The 23606-nt window shown below is 42.4% G+C and overlaps 1 protein-coding gene across 1 annotated transcript in view; it reads left to right on the top strand.

The window, feature by feature from the left end:
* Positions 1-5166, top strand: part of LOC148977682 (uncharacterized) — a 62822-nt gene extending 57656 nt beyond the window's left edge. The window contains exons 2-3 of the mRNA XM_089134047.1: positions 225-1689; positions 4928-5166. Coding sequence (XP_088990173.1) covers positions 1398-1689; positions 4928-5100 — 465 coding nt within the window. The 5' untranslated portion in view covers positions 225-1397 and the 3' untranslated portion in view covers positions 5101-5166. The remainder of the gene's footprint in view (positions 1-224; positions 1690-4927) is intronic.
* The last annotated feature ends 18440 nt before the right edge of the window (positions 5167-23606 follow it).

Genomic DNA, 23606 nt, shown 5'->3' with positions numbered 1-23606 from the left:
GGTGTCTGCGAGCTGTCTTTGATGCGTTGTTGGCTCTTTCACACTAACGGATTGGCGAGCGTTAATCGTCCCCTAATCGCCCGCGATTTGCACGCGATAACACCCTGACTTGTCGGCGACTCAACGATTTGCAAATCGGGCTTAAATCGGGCTTAAAATCACGTAGTGTGAACTAGGCTTAAGTGGGTCAAGTGCAGATGATGAACACCTGTGTCTGATTGCAGTGATTGGAGTGGGGAGACCGATAAAAGCCACTCAGTGGGAGAGGATGAGAGAGAGAGAACTGGCTGGAACTCGTGCTGTGGACAGAGAAGCTGGAAAGCTGAAGCGGAACTTGAAGTTGTTCGATGTGGAAAGAGTTTGTGAATGAAGTTGTGCCGTAGCTGTGCTACGGTGAACGTGCTGTGTGCACACCTTTTGTTTTGTGAGAATCTGAGTAAATAAAAATTAAGTACGAGTTCCAGTCCCGCTGACCCTGTCTCCTTCTTCACCCTCAACTGAACCTTGTTACACTGGTGCCGAAACCCGGGAAGAAGGAGACTGGCGTCGCCATGTCGAGCCCGTCAGGATCGCCGTTTATGGAGATTATTCAATCACTCGCGGCCATGCAGAGGGAACAACATCAAGCCCTGCTGTCCTTCAAGGAAGAACATGAGCAGCGCTTCCAGGCGCTGCTTCAAGGACAGCAGGAGGACCGCGAGTTGTTCCGGAGCTGTTTCGACCAGGGGGCTGCGGCCACCCCCGCGACAACATCGGCCGCGGCGCTCTCGTTGTCAAGGATGGGTCCCCAGGATGAACCGGAGGCGTTCCTGGACCTGTTCAAGAGGACAGCCGAGGCTCGGGGGTGGCCTGAAACAGACTAGCCGCTGCGACTCATCCCACTCCTATCCGGGGAGTCGCAGCTCGCCGCCCCCCAACTGCCAGTCTCCAGTCTCCTGGTCTACCAAGATCTATGGCACGCCATTCTGCAGCGGGTCGGCGGGTCGGCCGGTCGGCGGAACAACATCGTCAGCGGTTCCGTTCCCTGACTCTGGAGGAGGCCGGTCGGCCCTTCGTGATGGCGCAACAGCTCCGGGACTCCTGCCGTAAATGGCTGATGGCCGAGGGAAGTGACGTCGAGACAATCATCGACCAGGTGGTACTGGAGCAGTTCATCACGAGGCTTCCCAAGAAAACAGCTCAATGGGTCCAGTGCCACCGTCCGACGTCGCTGGACCAGGCCATCCAACTGGCGGAAGATCACATGGTGGCGTGCTCGGGGGTCGGCGAACCCCTCCCATCTGTCTCTCTCTCCCACTCTTTTTTTCCCCCTCCCCAGTCTCTCTCTCGTCCCCCTCTGGAAAAACTATCTCTTCTCCCAGGTCTCGGGGTGGGCCGGCGCCCAGGCTCGCGCCACGATGGAGACCCGGCGGGCAGAGGGACTCCCCGGCGGCCGGGAGGATGACGGAGAAGGGGACACCGGTCGGGGGATTCCCCTCCCAGGCTCCGGTCGTTGCGCTCTCCCCACGCCAATCCCTTGCCCCACTTCCCGCCGCTGGGACAGCGGGAAAGCCCGGGCCGGCCTGTTGGCGCTGTGGGGATCCGGGACACTTTATCGACCGCTGTCCAATGATGGAGGTGGGGACGCTGGTCCGGGTCCCCGACGCGCCAAGGGCCGCCCCCGATCAAGCTGGCTTGTACCAGATACCCGTGAGTATCAAGGGGGGTACTTATCAGGCTTTGGTGGATTCAGGATGTAACCAAACCTCGATTCATCAAAGCCTGATTCGATCTGGGGCATTGGATAACAGCCGCATGGTTAAAGTACGGTGTGTGCACGGGGTTGTGGTGAGTTATCCCTTAATGCTGGTAAAAATTTTATTCAGGGGTCAAAAGCATAGTGTTGAGGTGGCAGTTAACCCGCACCTCCGGCATCCGCTAATTTTTGGCTGGGCTTTACGAATTTGTTGAAATTTTTATGTGTGGGTGCCTCTCGGGGGAAAAAGCAGCAGGGGAAGATAGCGATGGTGCAGTTGGGAGATACTGTACCGGGACCTCTGGGCACTGCGGCGGGGGAACAGAGCGCGTCAGAGGGAAATATCCTCTCTGAGCGCGATGATTTTCCCTTGGAGCAGTCCCAGGATGAGTCGCTCAAACATGCGTTTGATAAGGTCCAGTCCATCCACAGTCCAGCTACTTCACCTGCACCAACCGCTTTCTTACCCCTATTTTTGCATAATTAAAGATAGCTTGTATCGGGTGGCCTGAGATGCCCAAACAAAAGAAGATACAACCCAGTTATTGGTTCCAAAGAGCCGTCGGGAAATGCTTTTCCAGGCGGCTCACTGTAATCCCATGGCCGGTCATTTAGGGCAAACGGCGACACTAAACCGTCTCATGGCCCGATGGAGTGGGGAGACCGATAAAAGCCACACAGTGGGAGAGGATGAGAGAGAGAGAGAACTGGCTGGAACTCGTGCTGTGGACAGAGAAGCTGGAAAGCTGAAGCGGAACTTGAAGTTGTTCGATGTGGAAAGAGTTTGTGAATGAAGTTGTGCCGTAGCTGTGCTCGGCGTAGCTGTGGTCGGCGAACCCCTCCCATCTGTCTCTCTCTCCCACTCTTTTTTATCTTCATTAATCTCCCGGGTGGGGATCCCGAAAGAGATCCTCACCGATCAGGGCACGGCGTTTATGTCAAAGACAATCCGCGAACTTTACGAGTTGTTAGGCATTAAATCGATTCGCACCAGCGTCTATCACCCACAAACGGACGGTCTGGTCGAACGGTTTAATCGGACGTTAAAAGCCATGATTCGTAAGTTCGTTCACGAAGACGCCAAAAATTGGGATAAGTGGCTAGAACCCCTGTTTTTTGCTATACGCGAAGTCCCCCAAGCCTCCACGGGGTTTTCCCCTTTCGAGCTTCTTTTCGGTCGTCAACCCCGTGGGGTGTTGGATGTACTGAGAGAGACTTGGGAGGACGGACCATCCGCTAGCAAAAACGAAATTCAGTATGTCCTGGACCTGAGAACGAAACTTCACACTTTGGGGCGGCTATCTTTGGAGAATTTGTTACAGGCCCAGGACAGACAGAGGCAGCAATATAATAGGGGGGCTAGACTTCGTCAATTTGCACCGGGAGATAAGGTCCTTGTATTACTCCCCACATCCAGTTCGAAATTACTTGCAAAGTGGCAAGGGCCCTTTGAGGTCACACGGCGGGTTGGGGATCTCAACTATGAGGTAGTTCGAACAGATAGGGGCGGGGGACGTCAGATTTACCACCTCAACCTGCTAAAAAAATGGGTTGAGGCTGAGGCAGTGATGCTGGCGACGGTGGTAGGTGGGGAGGAGGACCTCGGGCCAGAAGCGAATATCAAACCCCATTCCTTCGCTCTGGCTCCCTCTGGCGACCACCTCTCACCCTCGCAGCTCACTGACATTAAGAATTTACAAGCAGAGTTTGCGGATGTGTTCTCGCCCCTACCTGGCCGAACGAATCTCATTCAGCACCACGTTGAGTCTGATCCGGGGGCCGTAGTACGTTGCCGCCCGTATCATTTGCCAGAACACAAAAAAAAGTGGTTCAAGCCGAATTAGAGACAATGCTGGACCTGGGGGTAATAGAAGAATCCAACAGTGACTGGGCGAGCCCGATAGTTTTAGTCCCGAAACCTGACGGCTCGGTTCGGTTCTGTGTGGATTATAGAAAGGTGAACGCGGTATCTTAGTTTGATGCTTATCCAATGCCGAGGATTGACGAATTGCTTGATCGGCTTGGTTCCGCTCGATTTTATTCGACACTGGATTTGACAAAGGGCTATTGGCAGATCCCCTTATCTCCAATATCCAAAGAAAAAACAGCTTTTACCACGCCGTTTGGATTACACCAATTTGTCACGCTTCCGTTCGGGTTGTTCGGGGCACCGGCGACTTTTCAGCATTTGATGGACAGAATTGTCCGGCCGCATGCTGCATATGCCGCTGCTTACTTGGATGACATCATCATCTATAGTAATGATTGGCAGCGTCATATGCAGTATTTGTGCGCTGTCCTGAAAACGCTGAGAAGAGCTGGGCTCACGGCCAACCCGAAGAAGTGTGCAATTGGGCGGGTGGAAGTAAAGTATCTGGGGTTCCACTTGGGACATGGACAGGTGCGTCCCCAAATTGATAAGACAGCTGCAGTTGCAACCTGTCCAAGTCCGAAGACCAAAAAGAAGGTTAGGCAGTTCCTGGGGCTAGCAGGATATTATAGACGGTTTGTACCTAACTATTCGGACCTCGCTAGCCCGCTGACTGATCTAACTAAAAAGGGCGCTCCAGATACGGTTCAGTGGACGGAGCAGTGCCAGCGGGCTTTTACCCAGATAAAGGCTGCTCTGTGCGGCGGCCCGCTATTGCATGCTCCTGACTTTTCTCTCCCTTTCATCCTACAGACGGACGCGTCGGACAGGGGTTTGGGCGCGGTCCTGTCCCAGGAGGTGGGGGGGGGGGAACGGCCGGTGCTGTACATCAGTCGGAAGCTTTCGAAGAGAGAGACGATGTACAGCACCATTGAGAAGGAGTGTTTGGCCATCCAGTGGGCTGTCCTCACCCTTCGCTACTACCTCCTGGGCCGGGAGTTCACCCTGTGTTCGGACCACGCGCCCCTCCAATGGCTCCACCGCATGAAAGATACCAACGCGCGGATCACCCGGTGGTATTTGGCGTTACAACCTTTTAAGTTTCAGGTGGTCCACAGGCCGGGGACGCAGATGGCGGTGGCCGACTTCCTCTCCAGGAGGAAGGGGGGGGGGGGGGGCTGCAGGCCTGAGTCGGGCGGTGGGGGTATGTGGTAGGGGGGCGTGGTTTTCGCGGCGTCTGTAGTGAGAGACGAGTCAATGAGCTGCGCGGTGAGTAAGTGGGTCAAGTGCAGATGATGATGAACACCTGTGTCTGATTGCAGTGATTGGAGTGGGGAGACCGATAAAAGCCACACAGTGGGAGAGGATGAGAGAGAGAGAACTGGCTGGAACTCGTGCTGTGGACAGAGAAGCTGGAAAGCTGAAGCGGAACTTGAAGTTGTTCGATGTGGAAAGAGTTTGTGAATTAAGTTGTGCCGTAGCTGTGCTACGGTGAACGTGCTGTGTGCACACCTTTTGTTTTGTGAGAATCTGAGTAAATAAAAATTAAGTACGAGTTCCAGTCCCGCCGACCCTGTCTCCTTCTTCACCCTCAACTGAACCTTGTTACATATACCTACAAGATAAAAGAAAAAATGAATTTTTAATGAAAAAAAATTAATAATAATAATAATTTAATATATTAGCTTAACTTGTTAATTTCACAAAGTAGTACTTAAACATACTGTCCAGCCAGGCAAAGTGAGCTTTTTTAAGGAAACCTGGATGGTGGACAGTCTCATTAAACTTTTTGCACACTAGTGACAGAGTAACAACATCTAGAAGAATGTGACTGAGCACCTCTGGTGGTAGCTGAAAATATAAATATGGAAAAACTATTTTAAAATCTAACATTACTCTAAAACATTTTTTAAAGACATATTATTCAACCGTACATCAGCAAGGCCTCCTGTTGGGTCCATGGCTGAAAAAAAGAATAAAAAAGTAAATTCTCACTGGCCATTTTTTTTGTTTACATGACTTATGTCGTGTTCCAGGCAACCTGTAACCCGTGTTTTTCCAACCTTATACCCGTGAAAGTGTACTGGAACGGCAGTCAAACCAGTGACTTCCCACCCGTGAACTCGTACTAGATCTATGTACTCTCAGGTATGAGTTCTGACGTCACATAGCCAGCGAACCTATACAAAACTACAATGACAGCCCCTACGGATGCAGTGTTTCTGCAGGCGGAACACGGTGAGAATACACTTTAGGACAATATAATGTAACTAGTTTTCAGTCCATTGAGTGCAAGGATACATTAATACCAAATACATTTCCAAATATACAAAATAAAGTCAAAAATATTATTGCCTCCGTAGCGTTAGCTAATAATAATAGGCCTAATAATACAAATAAAAAAAGACCGATACCTATCCGTTACCAACGCAGTTTAAAAAAAATCAAGTAGAATTTGAACTGATAATCACTCTTTTGTGTGTTAAACACAATCTACTTAATACAGACAACTTCCTTATAAAGAAAAAAAATGATCATAACCTATGAAAAAAAATTATATTATAAACTAGATTAGTGGGTAACTAATTTTAAATTTCATAATTTTATAAAATCAGAACATTTAGTGGAAAAAAATTAGTGGGGAACAAATAAGACAATAAGAGAGACAATAAGTGTAGCAATAAATCTGGTAAAATGTTACACATTGCTCTTTGTATTGTTGTAAAATACATTCATGAAAAACAAGATAAAAATCAAAAAGATTAATTATTTTATAGTCTACTATAAAATTAACAAAATATGTCACAAATGTATAGCACAGCTGTTTAATGAGGCAGCAACATATGATAAATACGACAGAACAGAACAAAAAAAACTATTAATAATCTTTCATTTCGCAAAAGTATTATGATATGATTATGAAAGACCCCAATAGAGCAATAGAGTGCTGCACACAGCGCTTATGCGCATCCCGAACGCTGAATGATGCGCTTGAGGCAACATGAGTCGCAACGCGCAGCTCTGTTAGTTACGCATTGAAAAGTTCAAAGCACAAAGGAAATACATATCGATGCAGCAGTGTATTATACAGTTATCTATCTACTATATAATTATACATTATCTATCTATGCAATAGTTTATTGAGCCTTTTCTTTTAACCGTTTTATAAACAATATAAATAAGCCAGAGGAGAACTGGCCCACCGACTGAGCCTGGGTTCTCCCAAGGTTTTTTTCTCCATCCAATCTGATGGAGTTTTGGTTCCTTGCCACTGTCGCTTTGCTTTTGGCTTGCTCAGTTGGGGTTATTTAGTGTTTAGCAATATTATTGATCTGTGTTGTACTACTTTCATGTTATCACTGTGAAGCTGCTTTGATACAATCTGTATTGTGAAAAGCGCTATATAAATAAATGTGACTTGACTTGACTTTTACATTTCAGTTACTGTGCGCGTGAAGAACAATAGTGCTCTCAAATGTTGTGATAGACACGCGGTAAAGGAACATGATTGAGGTACTACTGCAAGATAGTCATTTTACCTGCAATTTGCTGAGGTCTTCAATTTTCTTAAAACAGCAATTCAGAATCTGTTAAGATAACAGCTTTCACTTAAAACCAGGAACATTTTTGAGTAAATTTTCAACATTTTCAAGTAAATTGGATCAAAGAAATTCAACAAGTTCTGTGTTACTGTAACAGGCATGCATTTCACAACTGAACTCATACTTACGTTCATGGCGAACCGCGCGAAGTCTGTGTGGCTTTGAAAATGACTATGGATCTTGTTATATTCACAAGGTGAAGGTCTGTAAAGCACAGAACGGACATCGATATAAATCGCCGACTCTAATGTCCTCAACGCAAAGTCGTTAATCGTTTCTCACTGTAACATGTGTCTGTCAGCAACAATTAAATAATTACCAAAGCTGAAATATGTAAAGCAAAGAGAACAACAAATATAGCTGCGAGCAGCGATTGCGGGCCCAAGCCGGTGGCACCGCAACCCTGATGCCTTTAGTTACCTAAAGGCACCGGGATGGTGGTACCGCCGGCTTTGGCCCTTTATCGCTGCTCACAGCTATGTTTATATTGAATATAAAGCCGGTGGCACCGTCACCTTGGTGCCTTTAGGGTTATTCTGTACGACGTGCAAAAACGTAACCCCCGCTTTGACTGTCGAAAAGAAGTGTATTGTAGAGCTTGCATCAATGCGGACTTGATGCGCTGTGCGCTGTAACTCCATGTGGCTTTAAGCGCATCATTCTCCACTCGGGATGCGCATAAGCGTTTTGTGCCACACTGTACTGAGCCTTTCATATCATAATGCAGTGAGGCAATGACAGTTTATTAATTGCCTTTCTTGTTCTGTTCTATCTATTATATGTAGATAATAGATAGGACAGAGCACTAAAAACGTCAAACAAAGCACTAAAAACTTAAGCTGTTTGCTGTGTAGTCTGAGAATGAGCTGTTTGATTTGCACCCTCTTCCTCTTCACTGTCCTCCATAAAAACCAGCTATTCAGGTCCATGTTGTTCTAGAAAGTTTGTATGTTGCTGCCTCATTTAACATCTCTGCTATACATTTAAAACATATATCAATTTTATAGCAGCCATGGCTATATCTAAAATAATGTATCTTTTTGATTTTTGTTATCTTGTTTTTCATGAATGTATTTTACAACAATACAAAGAGCAATGTGTATTTTCCACTAATATAGTTTGTAATGGCTTTTTTTGTCATAGATTATGATCATATATTTTTGGGATTTGTTATTTATCTTTATAATGAAGTTGTCTGTATTAAGTAGATTGTGTTTAACACACACAAGAGTGATTTATTAGTTCAACACATAGTTATAGAAATTCTACTTTATCTAAAAAACCCCGCACTTTATATATTCACACACACACACACACACACACACACACACACACGCACACACACACACACACACACACACACACACACACACACACACACACACACATACATAAATACGTGTAAATAACAATGCAAAAGAAAAATCAAATGTGTTTTTAGTCAGAGTATTATTTTATACAGAAACAAATATTTGTAATTCAGATAAGAATGAAGTTAGTGTTTTAAAATCTTAAGGAAAACAAATATATTGAAATGTAGCACATGAATTTTAAATTCATTCAGCTTCAATTACAAATACAATCTTACTTTTATTTAAAGCACACTATACATTTTAAAGATGGGGGTTATATGCCTATTTTGTCATTTTAAAAAAATACAAAATTGTTATGCAAAAAGACAAGGACTTAGAGACAAGGACTTGTAGGAAAAATCGCAGCCAGCCACACACACACACACATAAACACAGACAACAGCCCTCCCCTCCCCACACAGACACCCACACCCACACACACACAGAGAGAGAGAGAGAGAGAGAGAGAGAGAGAGAGAGAGAGAGAGAGAGAGAGAGAATCGCAGGGGAAATAAATCCATTCAAACTACAATATCTGACTTTCTGTTGCTCAGAGCGAATGACTTTAAATTGGAAAGTTGATCGGCTTGACGAGAACAATATATGTGGCAAGTTTTGTAACTGTAGGTAAAATGAGCAAAGTTATAACACACTTTATGTGTCCTTTTTTAGTCATAAAATTCATTTCCTCGCCACGGCCAGACCGTTCGAGATATCAAAAATCCGTCCGGAATTGAGCATCCTCAATGTCTTGACTTCATGCACACTGAGTTTGGTTGTGATTGGTAAACACATGCATTGTAATTTGATGTATTTCTCCTAGGACAACTATTCAAACAACCCATAATTCCCAACTTCCATTTGAATTGTCGTAAAACTTAGAGCACGAAAGTTGTTTGGCCTGATGTGATCTATAATTGTACCGAGTTTCATATTAATTCATGCAAGTGTGTTTGATTTATGGACAAATGTTCGAATCCCAGTCCAGGGGGCGCTGTCGAGCCGCCCTGCCACGCCCGATGACCAGCTTCAGCCCGGCCCTGATGGCCATGGGTTCTGACCCGTGTGCAAAGTTTCAAGAGTTTTAGAGGATGTTAAGGCCCCCGAAAATGCCAGAGAAGTCGCACACAGCAAATAAAGGGTTAAAATTAACCTGACAGGCGCCCCTCCTCTCACTCACACAGAGAGACACTGAGAGACTGGCAAAATTCTAAGATTTTCTCTACATTCAAACAAAGATATCTAAATTTCTTTGGGTCCTAGCTAATGAGTGTCAATTAGAAAGTTGTCCGGCTCGAGGAGTACAATATACATACCGATTTTTGTAACTCTAGTTAAAACTAACAACCCCACTTTTGTCAAAAGGTGGCGCTACTGAGCCCTCACCACGCCCGTTTCTGAAACTTTGCACGTGTCTACTGGCTAATAAATGTGATGTGTCTGTCGAGTTTCATGCGATTTGAAGCATGCTAAGGGTCTCAAAAGCATCCTAAAAGAATGGTAAAGTTTGATGCGTTGCCACGGCAACAGTTTAAAAGATATCAAGAATCCATTCACAGGTCTACATCTGCCGTATGTTTACATTATACAGATGAAGTTTGAAGCAAATCGGGTAAAAATAAAAGGGTGATTTCAAAGCATTTTGAAAGTGACACACTTCCTGCTGCCAGTTGGTGGCGCTATAACTTTGACTCACAATAGTCACATCCATGTGATCGTCCTCTTACAGCGAACACACTGCTGAAGTTTCATCAAGATCAGTTAATGTAGTTCCAAGTTATAGAATCTGACAAAAGTGGAGGGGGAGGCCCATCCCGCAGCCACACAAATGTCGTGAATGGAAATTCCGCAGGACCATGCCCACGATGAGGCCATGCCTCTGGTGGAATGAGCCCTGATGCCCAGTGGGCAAGGCAGGTCTTTTGAGGCATAAGCAGAGGCAATAGCATCTACTATCCACCTGGATAGTGTCTGTTTTGAGGCGGCTAATCCCTTGGTGCGGCCACCGAACGACACGAACAGCTGCTCCGAGCGTCTGAACGCAGCAACGCGTGTAGTGTACACTCTGAGAGCCCGAACCGGGCAGAGGCGATCAGCGTCACGTTCGCTATCGGATGCAGGCAGCGCCGATAGAGAGATCACTTGCGCCCTGAAGGGGGTACCAATCGCTTTCGGAACATAACCGTGTCTAGGTTTCAGAATGACGATGGAGTCATTAGGTCCAAACTCAAGGCACGCGGCGCTTGAAGACAGCGCGTGAATGTCCCCCACACATTTTACTGAGGCGAGTGCAGTCAGAAAAACGGTTTTTAGCAAGAGGTATTTTAGTTCCACGGACTCGAGTGGTTCAAACGGTGGGGCTTTTAAAGCTTCTAGGACTATAGAAAGATCCCAGACCGGCAACGTGGGGGGGCGAGGGGGGTTCATCCTTCTGGCTCCCCTGAGGAAGCGGATGATTAGCTCGTCTTTACCCAAAGACTGGGCGCGCCGGGGTTCAACGAACGCCACGACGGCTGCCACGTAAACCTTTAGAGTGGATGGGGACCTGCCCTTATCCAGCATCTCCTGAAGGAACACGAGCAAAGACGAAACCTCGCACGTCCGTGGGTCCAAATTTTTGTCGGTGCACCATCTAGAGAACACAGACCATTTAGCAGCATGGAGCTTTCTTGTAGATTCCGCTCTGGCGTGTTTGATCGTGTTCAGAACCCCTTCTGGCAATTCGACGCGTAGTCGTTGGTCACCCATGCATGAAGCGCCCAGCGCTGTGGATGGGAATGCCAGATCGAGCCGCGGGCTTGAGTGAGGAGATCTGCTCTGATTGGAATGGGCCACGGGGCTGTCTGTGACAGCTGCGTAAGCTCCGGGAACCAAATCTGATTCTCCCAGCGCGGGGCTATGAGGAGCACCGAGTGGCGTGAGTCCCTGATTCTCTGAATGACCTGCGGTAGCAGAGAAATCGGGGGAAAAGCATAGAGCGGGCGGCGGGGCCAATCCTGGGCTAACGCGTCCTCGCTCTTTGAAAAGAATCTCGGGCAGTGAGCGTTCTCTTCTGACGCGAAAAGATCTATCTCCGCTCTGCCGAATAGGCGCCACAACGTTTGGACTGTTTGAGTGTGCAGGGACCATTCTCCGGGGGAGACAAGGTTCCTGGACAGCTAGTCTGGGCCGTCGTTCAGATGGCCCGGTACTTGCGTCGCTCTGAGCGAAAGCAGGTGACTCTGGGACCACAATAGGATGCGGCGCGTCAGATGAAAGAGATTCTTGGATCTGACCCCGCCCTGACGGTTGATGTAAGATACCACGGCCGTATTGTCTGAGCGAATCAGGACGTGGTGACCGTGTATGCGCGGGAGGAAAAACAGCAGCGCGTTTTCGACCGCGATCATTTCCAGACAGTTTATGTGTAGGGAACTCTCCTGGCTCGACCACTGGCCGGCGGCCGGTGAGCCCTCGCAGGACTCTCTCGCTGTAATTTTAAAGGAAACCTCACGAATCTTATTAATGACACAGTATTTCCTGGAAACCATAAAAACCTCCTCCCACTCAATGCCCTGAAAACGTGAATTCCAGAAACTTTTAGCTGGAGGAATTCTATATGGACAACAAATCTGGTGACAACAAATCAAGTCTGATGAAATTATTGTTGCATTTTTTATCAACAATACTTATACCCTCTAACCTCAAGTTAAAATCAAAAGTTATATTCAAATCAACAGCATTAGCAGAGCGCAACAACTGAAGAAGACCAGAAGGTATTGCATCAAAAACCACTGAATAATCTTTTGCAGATATTGGCAGGATGAATTTATCCAGAAATTCTCCATATAAAGCAACTGACCATCATGACGAAGCAACTGCGTTACTAATAAAATATTGTTTCTAAACCAATATTCCAAGAAAAGTGTTTTATTCTTATATTTAATATCTTCATTATTCCATATCAAACATCTATGGGGAGAGAAATTGTGTTTGTATGCCAGCATCCAGGATAACAAAGCCTGCCTGTGAAAGTTAGATAGCTTAATAGGAACTTTATTAATATCAAAGTTGCACTTGAGGAGAAACTGAATACCTCCAATTTGGCTAAAAATTTGATTTGAAATATAATACCACAATTTATCATTAGATTTGATACAATTCTGAATCCATTTAATTTTAAAGACAGTATTAGAAACTTCAAAGTCAATGGCATTTAAACCACCTTGATTAAATAAATTGCCTAATATACCTCTATTTTAATAATGTGGCTTATTCTTCCAAATAAAATTTTACATTTTCATGTTAACTTGCCTAATAATTGAGTTTGGAGCATCTAAAACCATTGCTGTATAAGATAATCTCGACAACCCTTCAGCTTTTGATAGCAATATTCTACCGGTCAAAGATAAATCTCTCATTAACCACATATTAAATTTCTTTTGCACTTTATCAATTAATGGAGGATAATTTAATTCAGTTCTTTCCTTTTGATTTTTACTATTTTGATCCCCAAATAAGAGACTTGGTTTTTAACTGGTATTCCACACAATTCCACCACACCATCAGGCATGTCTTTCAAAAGGAACAATTCACATTTACTAATATTTATAATTAAGCCAGAGACTGACGAAAACATATCTACTCTGACTCATAGGCAGCAATTTCTCAGTTTCTAATATTTCCTGAAAAACTTTTAAAAGGAACACAGAAAGATCTTCCTGAAAGGTTTTAAAAAATTCAGCGGTTAAACCGTCATTACCCGGTGATTTATTGTTTTTCAATTTGGCAATGTTTTTATGAATTTCTTCCAGTGTTATTTCCCTATCACAAAAATGTCTTGAATCTTCATCTATTACTGTAGAATCAATTTGAATATTTTCCAAAACAATTCCTGCGCCTACAACATCTTCATCTTTTGTGTATAATTTTTTATAAAAATTGGTTACAAACTGAGAAATCTCATTCGAGTCAGTTGAGATTTTGTCATCAGTCAAAAGTCTTTTAAGAGTGGTCAATTCAGTATTTCTCTTTTCAAGATTAAAAAAATATTTTGAGTTCTTTTCTCCCTCTTCCAACCATTTACGCCTTGACCTCACAAATGCTCCTTTTGCCTTATTCTCAAATATTTGATCCAATTCTAATTGTAATTTAACTAACTATTTGAGATGAATTATGTTTTTCATATATAAGAATAAATTGTTTAATGATGGAATCCTCTTTAACCCTTCTGGCTTTGGCCAATTCTTTTCCAAACCTGATAGCATACTTTCTTACTGAATACTTCATAAATTCCCAATGTTTCCCAAACATTTTAGAAGCATTTGCCTTACTATAAGATTCCTTTATAATATTTTTAACATCTTTCTGAAATTGTTCATTTCCAATGAGAGAATTATTTAACTTCCAATAATTAAACCCAGATCTTTTTTCAGCCAAACTATCAAAATCAAACATGACATGGATCATTTTATGGTCTGCAAGAATGGAAGGTATTATATCAATTTCCTTAACATTCTGTGCTAGTTCTTTAGACAATAGCCAAAAGTCAATTCTGGATTGTCTGGAGCCATCCTTATTACTCCATGTAAACTCAACTTTACTTGGATTCCTATCTCTCCATTCATCAAGACAATTAAGATGCAAACATAAGTCGCTAATATAAGAAAAAGAATACTGTCTAACCTGTCGTGGAGGCAGACAGTCCAACAAGGGGTCACTGATGGTGTTCCAATCTCCACCCAAAACCAAATTAGCATTAGAAAATGTTAACAACATCCCTGAAATCTCCTCTTCAAAGCTCTGCAGCAAAGTCTGATTCTCAACTTTATTATTATAACCATAAATGTTTCCTAAAATAACAATATTTCAACTACCAAAATTATCCATCTTCCAAATGAGTGTACATTACTTTTCAGTATTTTCCTTTTGAACATTCCTCTTAAAATCGCAACACCTGCAGAGTTACTGCTTCCATAGGACAGCCAGAGATCATCTCCCCATTGATTCCTCCAGAACTTGTAGTCAGAACCTAAAGCATGTGTCTCTTGCAAAAAATAAAAATCAGCCTTGAATTTTTAAGATATAGAAAAATAGCTTTTCTTTTCAACATGTCACGAATACCCCTCACATTAAACGAATATAAACATAATGACATTGCACACAGAAACGAGCAATGAAAGAAACATTAAACGCCGTAGAACAACATAACTGAAAAAAATATAAATATATAAGGTCAACCAGTCCCGTGTGTACACTTAAAGAAATCTATCCAAAAATGTGAAACATAATAATGTAATTTATACTAGTCCAACGCTCTCAGAAATGGTGATTAACCATCACGTATAGGCTACAACGTAGCAAGCAGCTATTGCACACTACACTCGAACTTCTTTCCCATCGATTATTGCTTTAGCTCCCACATAAAAAGCTCTTTTCCCTTCTTTGCGCGCAGCATCGATTTGCGGCCACAGTTTGTTACGAGCCTCCTTATCAGATATTCCGATCCTCTGGCGTTCTTCCAAATGAGATCTCTTGTTGATCTAGCTACGAACCTAATGATAACTGGCCGAATCTTCTCCGCACTCTTTCTGCCAACCCTGTGGCAGGCTAACATCAATGTGCTGTTGACAGGCTTCCTCATTTTCTGGGATGACAGAGCGGCAGATTTCAACCACCCGAGCTTTTACATCCTCGCCTTCCTGTTCAGCCAGTCCATAGAGCCTCAAGTTCCATCGTCTTTGGTACCTTTCTGTATCATTGAGCTTGTCCTCCAGTTCAGTTATCCGTTTCTGGTGATCTTCACCCATCATTTTCATTTTGGAGATGACTGCCTTTACATCCTTCAATTCTTGAAAAAGAAATTCTGTAGCCTCCTTCAAAGAATTAACACACTCTCGATTTTGCTGTATTTCTTGATTGAGAGCTGTATTCTGAGTCATCTTCTCCACTAATATCTTGACGATGTTATCTTGTACCTCCACGAGTGTGGGTTCAGGCCGACTTCTTTTAGAATCTGGGGTGCAAGGCTGAGATTCGGGGAGAGGTACAAAACAATCATCACCTTTCCGTGCATATGAGTGCATGGTTGTCTGATCAGGAGGATCCTTAGAGCGCCCAGATGCAGTTTTGTCTTTGCTCTTTGCAGGCCTTTTCTCCGCCATTGCGTAAAGGAATGTAGGCTATCAAATACAAAAATAAATTGAAGAAAAATTCGAAGCGTTAGACCGTTTCCTCGCTATGTCTCACAAATTAGGACTGCACACCATTAAACTATGAACGTAATTGTTGTTTATAAGGCGTAAAAAAAGTTAGTTTTTAAACACAGAAAATGCGTGTCTCGCTCGCCATCTTGGCCACGCCCTCCCAATATACGTTCTTTGCCTCCACCAACTTTTTGTTTCCGTCTAAAGGAAATGACGATTTTCTTCTTCTTCTTCTTCTTTTTTATTGGCGGTTGGCAAACAACTTTTATGTGTGCATTACCGCCACCTTCTGAAATGGAGTGTGGATCATATTTGTCTGCAATTTCATTTCCTTCTACTCCTATATGGGCTGGAATCCAGATAAATTGTATTATTACTCCTACTCTATTAATTATAAACCGCTTGGACTATTTCCAACAAAATATCCTGTCTTGTTTCTGATTTCATGTTCTTAATACTGATTAATGCACTACTTGAATCTGACCCTATTAACACTTCCCTTGGCCTACTATTTTCAACCCAGTCAAGGGCTAAGAGAATGGCCAGCATTTCTCCTGTATACACTGATATTTTATCATTTATTCTCTTATTTAACATAACATTCACTTCTGATATAGTAAACGCTGCTCCTACTCTATTACCTTCTGTTTTTGATGCATCTGTATCTTCATACACATATAATTATTCTCCTCTATGTATTTACTAACCTGACTGCTATTAATTCTATTCTCTTTTTTCCACTCTAAAAGGTGCAGATCTACCTCCAACTCCCCTAGTAGCCAAGGTGGAACATTAGATAATGGCACAATTGGACTTACCACCATATCTCCTATCCCTATCTCATCGACTGCATCCCTTATTACCCATCCATAACTCTTAATCTGTCGTCTTTCCTTTTCTTGACATGGTTGTAACACCTTCTGAGTCGGGTGAATTTCCTTATGCCCTTTTAAATTTCCCCAGTACGTTAATGCTATCTGATTTCTTCTAATCTCCAATGGCATCTCATTGATTTCTACTTGTAAAGCCGCTACTGGGGTTGTTTTAAAAGCACCATAACAGAGTCTTAACGCCTGACTTTGAATTACATCCAACTTTTTTAGTAAAGTGCTTGAAGCAGACTGATAAACTGTACATCCATAATCTATAACTGCCCTAATTAATCCAATATAAACTACTTTCAAAGAGTTCCTACTTGCTCCCCGCTCTCTACCTTTCAGACACCTTATGGGCTCTATGCACGGCGGTATTTCCGGTGAAGCATTAGGGATGCTCGATAACTTCCGCCGATCGAGTCCAATGCAATACCGAGAATTTATATTGAATTTTATACTCCATGGTTATACTAAAGAAACGTTAGTCACAAAAACAGATAAAACAGACACCCCTCGTTGTGTTTATGCTTCTTTTTAAAATTATATTAAATAAATATAACTATATATAAAATTACATCTAAACGTATGTACGTTTCATTTCAAAGACTGGAGGACAGTACATTTTGAAGACTCTGCCATAATCCCGTTTTCCTCGGTTTTCCTCCGCTTTAATCTCCACAATTTCCTGCTATTAAATTCAAATAAAACGGAGGTATTACTTATTGGTCCAAAAAACTACTCACAAAACCTCTCACAATACAACTTTAATATAGACGGATGTCCTGTTACTTTATCCACTACAGTAAAAGACCTGGGTGTTATACTAGACCGCAACTTGTCGTTCGAAAATCATATTTCATATGTTACAAGAACAGCCTTTTTCCACCTTAAAAACATTGCTAAGCTGCGTAACATGCTATCTATTTCTGATGCAGAAAAATTAGTTCACGCATTCATGACCTCGAGACTAGATTACTGTAATGCTTTATTAGCCGGTTGTCCTGCATCCTCAATAAACAAGCTACAGTTAGTACAAAATGCAGCTGCTAGAGTTCTTACTAGGTTAAGAAAATATGATCACCGATTTTATCATCTCTACACTGGTTACCTATTAAGTTCCGCATCAACTACAAAATACTGCTACTAACCTATAAAGCCCTAAATGGTTTAGCTCCTATGTACTTAACGGACCTTCTTTCGCCCTACAATCCACCGCGTTCCTTAAGATCACTAAATTCAAGGCTTCTGGTCATTCCTAGGATATCGAAGTCCAGTAAAGGAGGGAGGGCGTTCTCGCATTTAGCTCCAAAACTCTGGAATGGCCTTCCCGATATGGTCCGAGGCTCTGACTCGCTGACACAGTTTAAAGGTGCAATGTGTAACAAAGTTGAGTATCTATTAACAGAAATGCAATATGACATCCATAACTATGTTTTCAGTGGTGTATAAAGAACTTACTTAATTAACCGTAATGTTTTTATTACCTTAGAATGAGACATTAATAGCTCCATAACCGCGGGAATCCCCTTCTATGAAGGTCGCCATGTTGTGACGTCATATTCCTACCGTAGCCGAACGCGAACACACAGTGCTACAGAACGCGTTTCATCACTACCTTGAAAGAGAAGTAGCGGAAAGCTAGCCTTACACTCCATGAGTAGTGACTTTTCCCTTGTGAGTGGTGTAAAATATGTAGTTGGGATTGTTTTATGTAACTTAGTTCTCCCTCGCTGTGTTATGGGTTTGTTATGTTGGGGATAGTGCTGTTACGTTCGTGAGACAGCTGATGATTAGTATTCATGTCATTGACCGTAAAACAGTACGTTACAGGAATCACTAACCCGTCGATAGAGACTTTTACTAAAGTCTTTTATCACTAAAGTCGATTGCGAAGATTTTTCAAAATCAGAGAAAAAAAGCCTATTGTGTGTAGCAAATAGTATCCATGGGATGCGGAGATGACATGATTGTAACAGCGCGCGCAGTTCCGACCTTTGGACTCATGCGGACGAGTCCCAGCTCAGCCACAGTAACAGCTCATATTAGCCAGCTAAACTATTACTACCCTGTTAGAAAAAATATATAGCTACTCCCTCGCTGTATTATGGGTTTGCTACAGTATGTGGGGATAAATGTGCTGCTGGTTACGTTTGTGAGACAATCAGCTGATTAATATTATTTTATTAAATTATATATTAAAACCCTTGATCCTCACCTGACTATGGCTTTGTAAACAGTATTCATGATGTGGTTTATAATGGACTGTGGTACATTAACAGTGACAATGTTACACACTCTTGGCTTACTCTGGCTATTCTCTGCTGTCTCAGCCGACGAGATGTTTGTCCCGTTTTAGCAACCGTAGCTTCTTCGAAAGGGAGGGGTGAGCAGTGGGCTGAGCCCTTAGTGCAAACCTGGTGCAAACTCGCAACCGAACCACTAGATGTCGCTAAAAATCACACATTGCTCCTTTAAAACTAGATTAAAGACACTTCTCTTTAATCAAGCATTCACATAATGCTTACCTTTTAGTCCTCTGTTATGCCATACGGAACCGTTTGCCACTGAAACTGCTTAACGCACCAGTGGGGCTCGACAGCCTTTTAGACAAACGGGTCGGCGCGTATGGTTGGGTTGCGGAGAGTTCAGGTTACGGAGAGTTTGTGAGTTATAACGGAAATCATTATGAACATCAGCTATGCTAATTATTTCCCATCTGCCTTTCTGCTGTTATCTCGGGACGCTTGTCCCGAGAAAAATGGCGTTTGTCAGGTCCAGTTTTGTGTCCAGCCTCTCACGGGGATTTCGGATGCCCCAACGCCTGTGATGAGACGACTCAACGCCTGTGAAGAGACGACTCAACGCCTGCGATATGTTATGGCGCCGTTTTATTCATAAACAATATTTATATTTAATATTTATTTTTAAACAATATGAATGTAAGCCAGAGGAGAACTGGCCCCCGACTGAGCCTGGGTTCTCCCAAGGTTTTTTCTCCATCCAATCTGATGGAGTTTTGGTTCCTTGCCACTGTCGCCTTGCTTTTGGCTTGCTTTGAGCTTGCTCAGTTGGGATTATTTAGTGTTTAGCAATGTTGTTGATCTGTGTTGTGCTACTTTCATGTTATCAGTGTGAAGCTGCTTTGATACAATCTGTATTGTGAAAAGCGCTATATAAATAAATGTGACTTGACTTGACAACCGGAAATGGACGAGCATCCTTGCATCAAATGCGGAATTTATGCGTGCATATAGCCCATTACATTCAATATTCTTTTACATTTCTCAACAACTTTCTCAATTTTCAACTTTTATCAGTCAACTTTCTCAAGCAGACTGATAAACTGTATCCATAATCTATAACTGCCCTAATTAATCCAATATAAACTACTTTCAAAGAGTTCCTACTTGCTCCCCACTCTCTACCTCTCAGACACCTTATTACATTCAATATTCTTTTACATTTCTCAACAACTTTCTCAATATGTATTTTCCAGTTAAGTTTTCTATCAAACCATATCCCGAGATATTTAAAACATTCCACTCTCTCTAGATTTTTGTTATAAAGTTTAAGTTGAAACTGTTCTTGATTTTCCTTTGGTCTTTGCCACTGAAAACCTAAAGCCCCATTCCATTCCCCAATTCTCTACCTTCCCAATTGCCTCTTGCATTTTCCTTACTATATAATCTATATTCCTTCCCTTTTTCCACATCACACCATCATCTGCAAATAAAGCAACACTTATATAGATCTATCAGCTTTACTAAACACTTCATTTATCATTATTGAAAACAAAACTGGACTAACTATACTCCCTTGAGGAGTTCCATTTTCCACTAAATACTTTGTACTCAATTCTGTCCCTATAAGCTATGTGCACAACCGTAGTTTCGAACTTCCGCTTTTGTCAGAAGTTGGCGAATCAGTTTCCGGTCTACGACTGGTCATCCGCATCCACTAATAAACAAAGAAGATGAGTGCTGCTGTTGTACGAAAAAAATTGTTCTTAAACACATCTAAGTTTCTAAGAACTGTAGTGGATCTAACCTCCGTTTCACACCCGTTTGCAGTGAGTGTTGCGGTGCAGGATCTGTTAGTGCGTTCACATATTATGATGCGTTTGCACAGTGAATAACTGATCCGCCGCGGCTGTACAACAAACACATACTTAATATTTGTATTATTTTTTGCGCGTCGATCAAAATGTCTATTTTGTGCAGCCACTGCGCACGAAGGTTGGTGTTTATCAGGAAGCAGTAGAAGCTCAAATGGCTGTTAGCGACTTGAAGCCGAACAAAGTGCCGCACAGCATCTCCTACGCTCCATGTAAACAGGTTAGGGCTTTCACTTTTCACTGATGTGGTACATATAACAGCAGCTCAGCGATCGTTTCCACACCGAATCTATTTCTGCTGTGCTGCAAACACTGGTGGTCAAAATGATTGACCTGAAAATGTAGTAATTTCACCATAAATGCGTTTAATTAAATAAAATGTAGTAATCTCACCATAAATGCACATTTAATCAAGGAAAACTACAATTTACTTCAACCAGGCGACAGAATGAACTCGTCTCCATCGTGGAGGTGGAAAAATAAGTTTTGTGACATGCAAGATCTATTGTTTTAAAATTAAGATGCAAACGAAAAGGCAAGTCGGCTGCTTTTGTCAATTTCAAGTTTTAATTTAAATTATTTGCGATTTTAATATAGTAAATATTTGACCACTTGCTTGAGCAACTTGTAATGCATGGAGTAACTTACATTGTTTAAATTGTGTTTAAACGTGCATACTAAGAATCGCAATGCTGGCGCAACTTTTTGTTTTTAAAAATAAGTTGAAGCATAACTTCTGGACTTTAAATAAAAATATTAAGTATGTGTTTGTTGTACAGCCGTGGATCAGTTCACCCGCTTCGAATGTTATCACTGTGCAACGCATCATAATATGTGAACGCACTAACAGCACGCTCCTGCACCGCAACACACACTGCAAACGGGTGTGAAACGGAGGTTAGATCCACTACAGTTCTTAGAAACTTAGATGTGTTTAAGAACTCTTTTTTTCGTACAACAGCAGCACTCATCTTCTTTGTTTATTAGTGGATGCGGATGACCAGTCGTAGACCGGAAACTGATACGCCAACTTCTGACAAAAGCGGAAGTTCGAAACTACGGTTGTGCACATAGCCTATTCTTACTGCGATCCACCTATCCATTTGACGATCTTTTTTAGCTAAAGGAAATGACGTGTCACTATGGTTATTTCTGATTGGCCAACGCAGTTGCCTGGAGGCAGACTTTGACCAATGAGAAACCTCTTACCACGCCCATACCTATTGCCACGCCCATTACTCCAGGCTGCAGCAGCTACCCCTGTGAGACACCCCTCGCTGCAGCCTGTAGCACGATGACGTAGCTGGATGGTCCTATGGGCTATATGCACGCATAAGTTCCGCATTTGACGTAAGGATGCTCGTCCATTTCCGGTAGATTAAAGCGGAGGAAAACCGGAGAAAACAGGATTATGGCAGGGTCTTCAATATTTACTGTCCTCCCGTCTTTGAAACGAAATGTACATACGTTTAGATGTAATTTTATATATAGTTATGTTTATTTAATATAATTTTAAAAAGAAGCATAAACACAACGAGGGGTGTCTGTTTTATCTGTTTTTGTGACTAACGTTTCATTAGTATAACCATGGAATATAAAATTCAATATAAATTCTCGGTATTGCATTGGACTCTATGATCGGCGGAAGTTATCGAGCATCCCTAATGCTTCACCGGAAATACCGCCGTGCATAAAGCCCATACGTAGTGGATGGATGTGTGTTTTGGTGACGTCATTTACGCATGCGCAGTGCCGATCTCTGATTATAATTCGAATGCATTGGTTTAAATGTAAGCTCAATATTGTACTGAGATGATGTCAAACTGTGTAGTATAATACTGTTAAATAATTATAAGTAATTATTGATGAATAAGTAAGGAAAATGCTAAAATAATAACAGCATGGGGAAAATAAATCTTGTAATAATAAACTCGCATTTATGTTATACATTCAGAATTGCGAGAAAAAAGGTCAAAATTCTGACTTTATAGCACACAATTGCGACTTTATTTCACGCAATTCTGTCTTTATAACAAGCGATTGAGGCTTTATTTCACCTAATTCTGTCCTTATAACATGGATTGAGGCTTTCTTTCACCTAATTCTTTCTCTATAACATGCGATTAAGGCTTTATTTGACCTAATTCTGTCTTTATAAGATGCGATTGAGGCTTTATTTCACCTAATTCTGTCTTTATAACATGCGATTGAGGCTTTATTTCACGCAATTATGTCTTTATAACAAGCGATTGAGGCTTTATTTCACCTAATTCTGTCCTTATAACCAGGGCCGTATTAAGAGCTCACTGGGCCCCGGGGCTATGAGTTACTGCAGGGCCCCCCCACCACTTTAGGTCACCAACTACATGAGCTAAATGTTATATTATTATAGCCTACGAGTCATTTTATCCATCTATGATATACTTCACAGTTAAGTTATGTTACTTTTAACATGATTTTTTTATCATATCAAAATGTATTGACTAAAATTTCATAATTATTGTGACCAATTTCAATATCACCAAAAAATAATAGTAGCTTAAGAAAATAATCTCAAGCTTACTGATGACAAGAGTCACAAATTAAAATAGAACAAAGGCACAATAAATCGACCTATGAAAAACTTAAAGCACTGAATAATATTATATAAAGTAATCAAATATACAATACATGGTTTTCACTATAAATTCAACATTCATTCTTGTTAATTTTGCAAAAGTAATTCAGTCAAATGCAGTAAATTACTTTCTTTCTGATGTTTGATTAACATTATTGACACACATGGCGACAGCAGCTTTATTAGCAGCGTCTGTCACTTTGAGACCTCAGAGTCGGATTCAAGTGCGCTGTGCAAAACCGTCTCAAGTTCACCAC

Source organism: Pimephales promelas, chromosome 8 (genome assembly GCF_988280905.1).
Source record: "Pimephales promelas chromosome 8, fPimPro1.hap1.1, whole genome shotgun sequence".
NCBI lineage: Eukaryota > Metazoa > Chordata > Actinopteri > Cypriniformes > Leuciscidae > Pimephales > Pimephales promelas.
The sequence above is the reverse complement of the archived record's forward strand: the minus strand, read 5'-3'. Positions and strand labels throughout refer to the sequence as shown.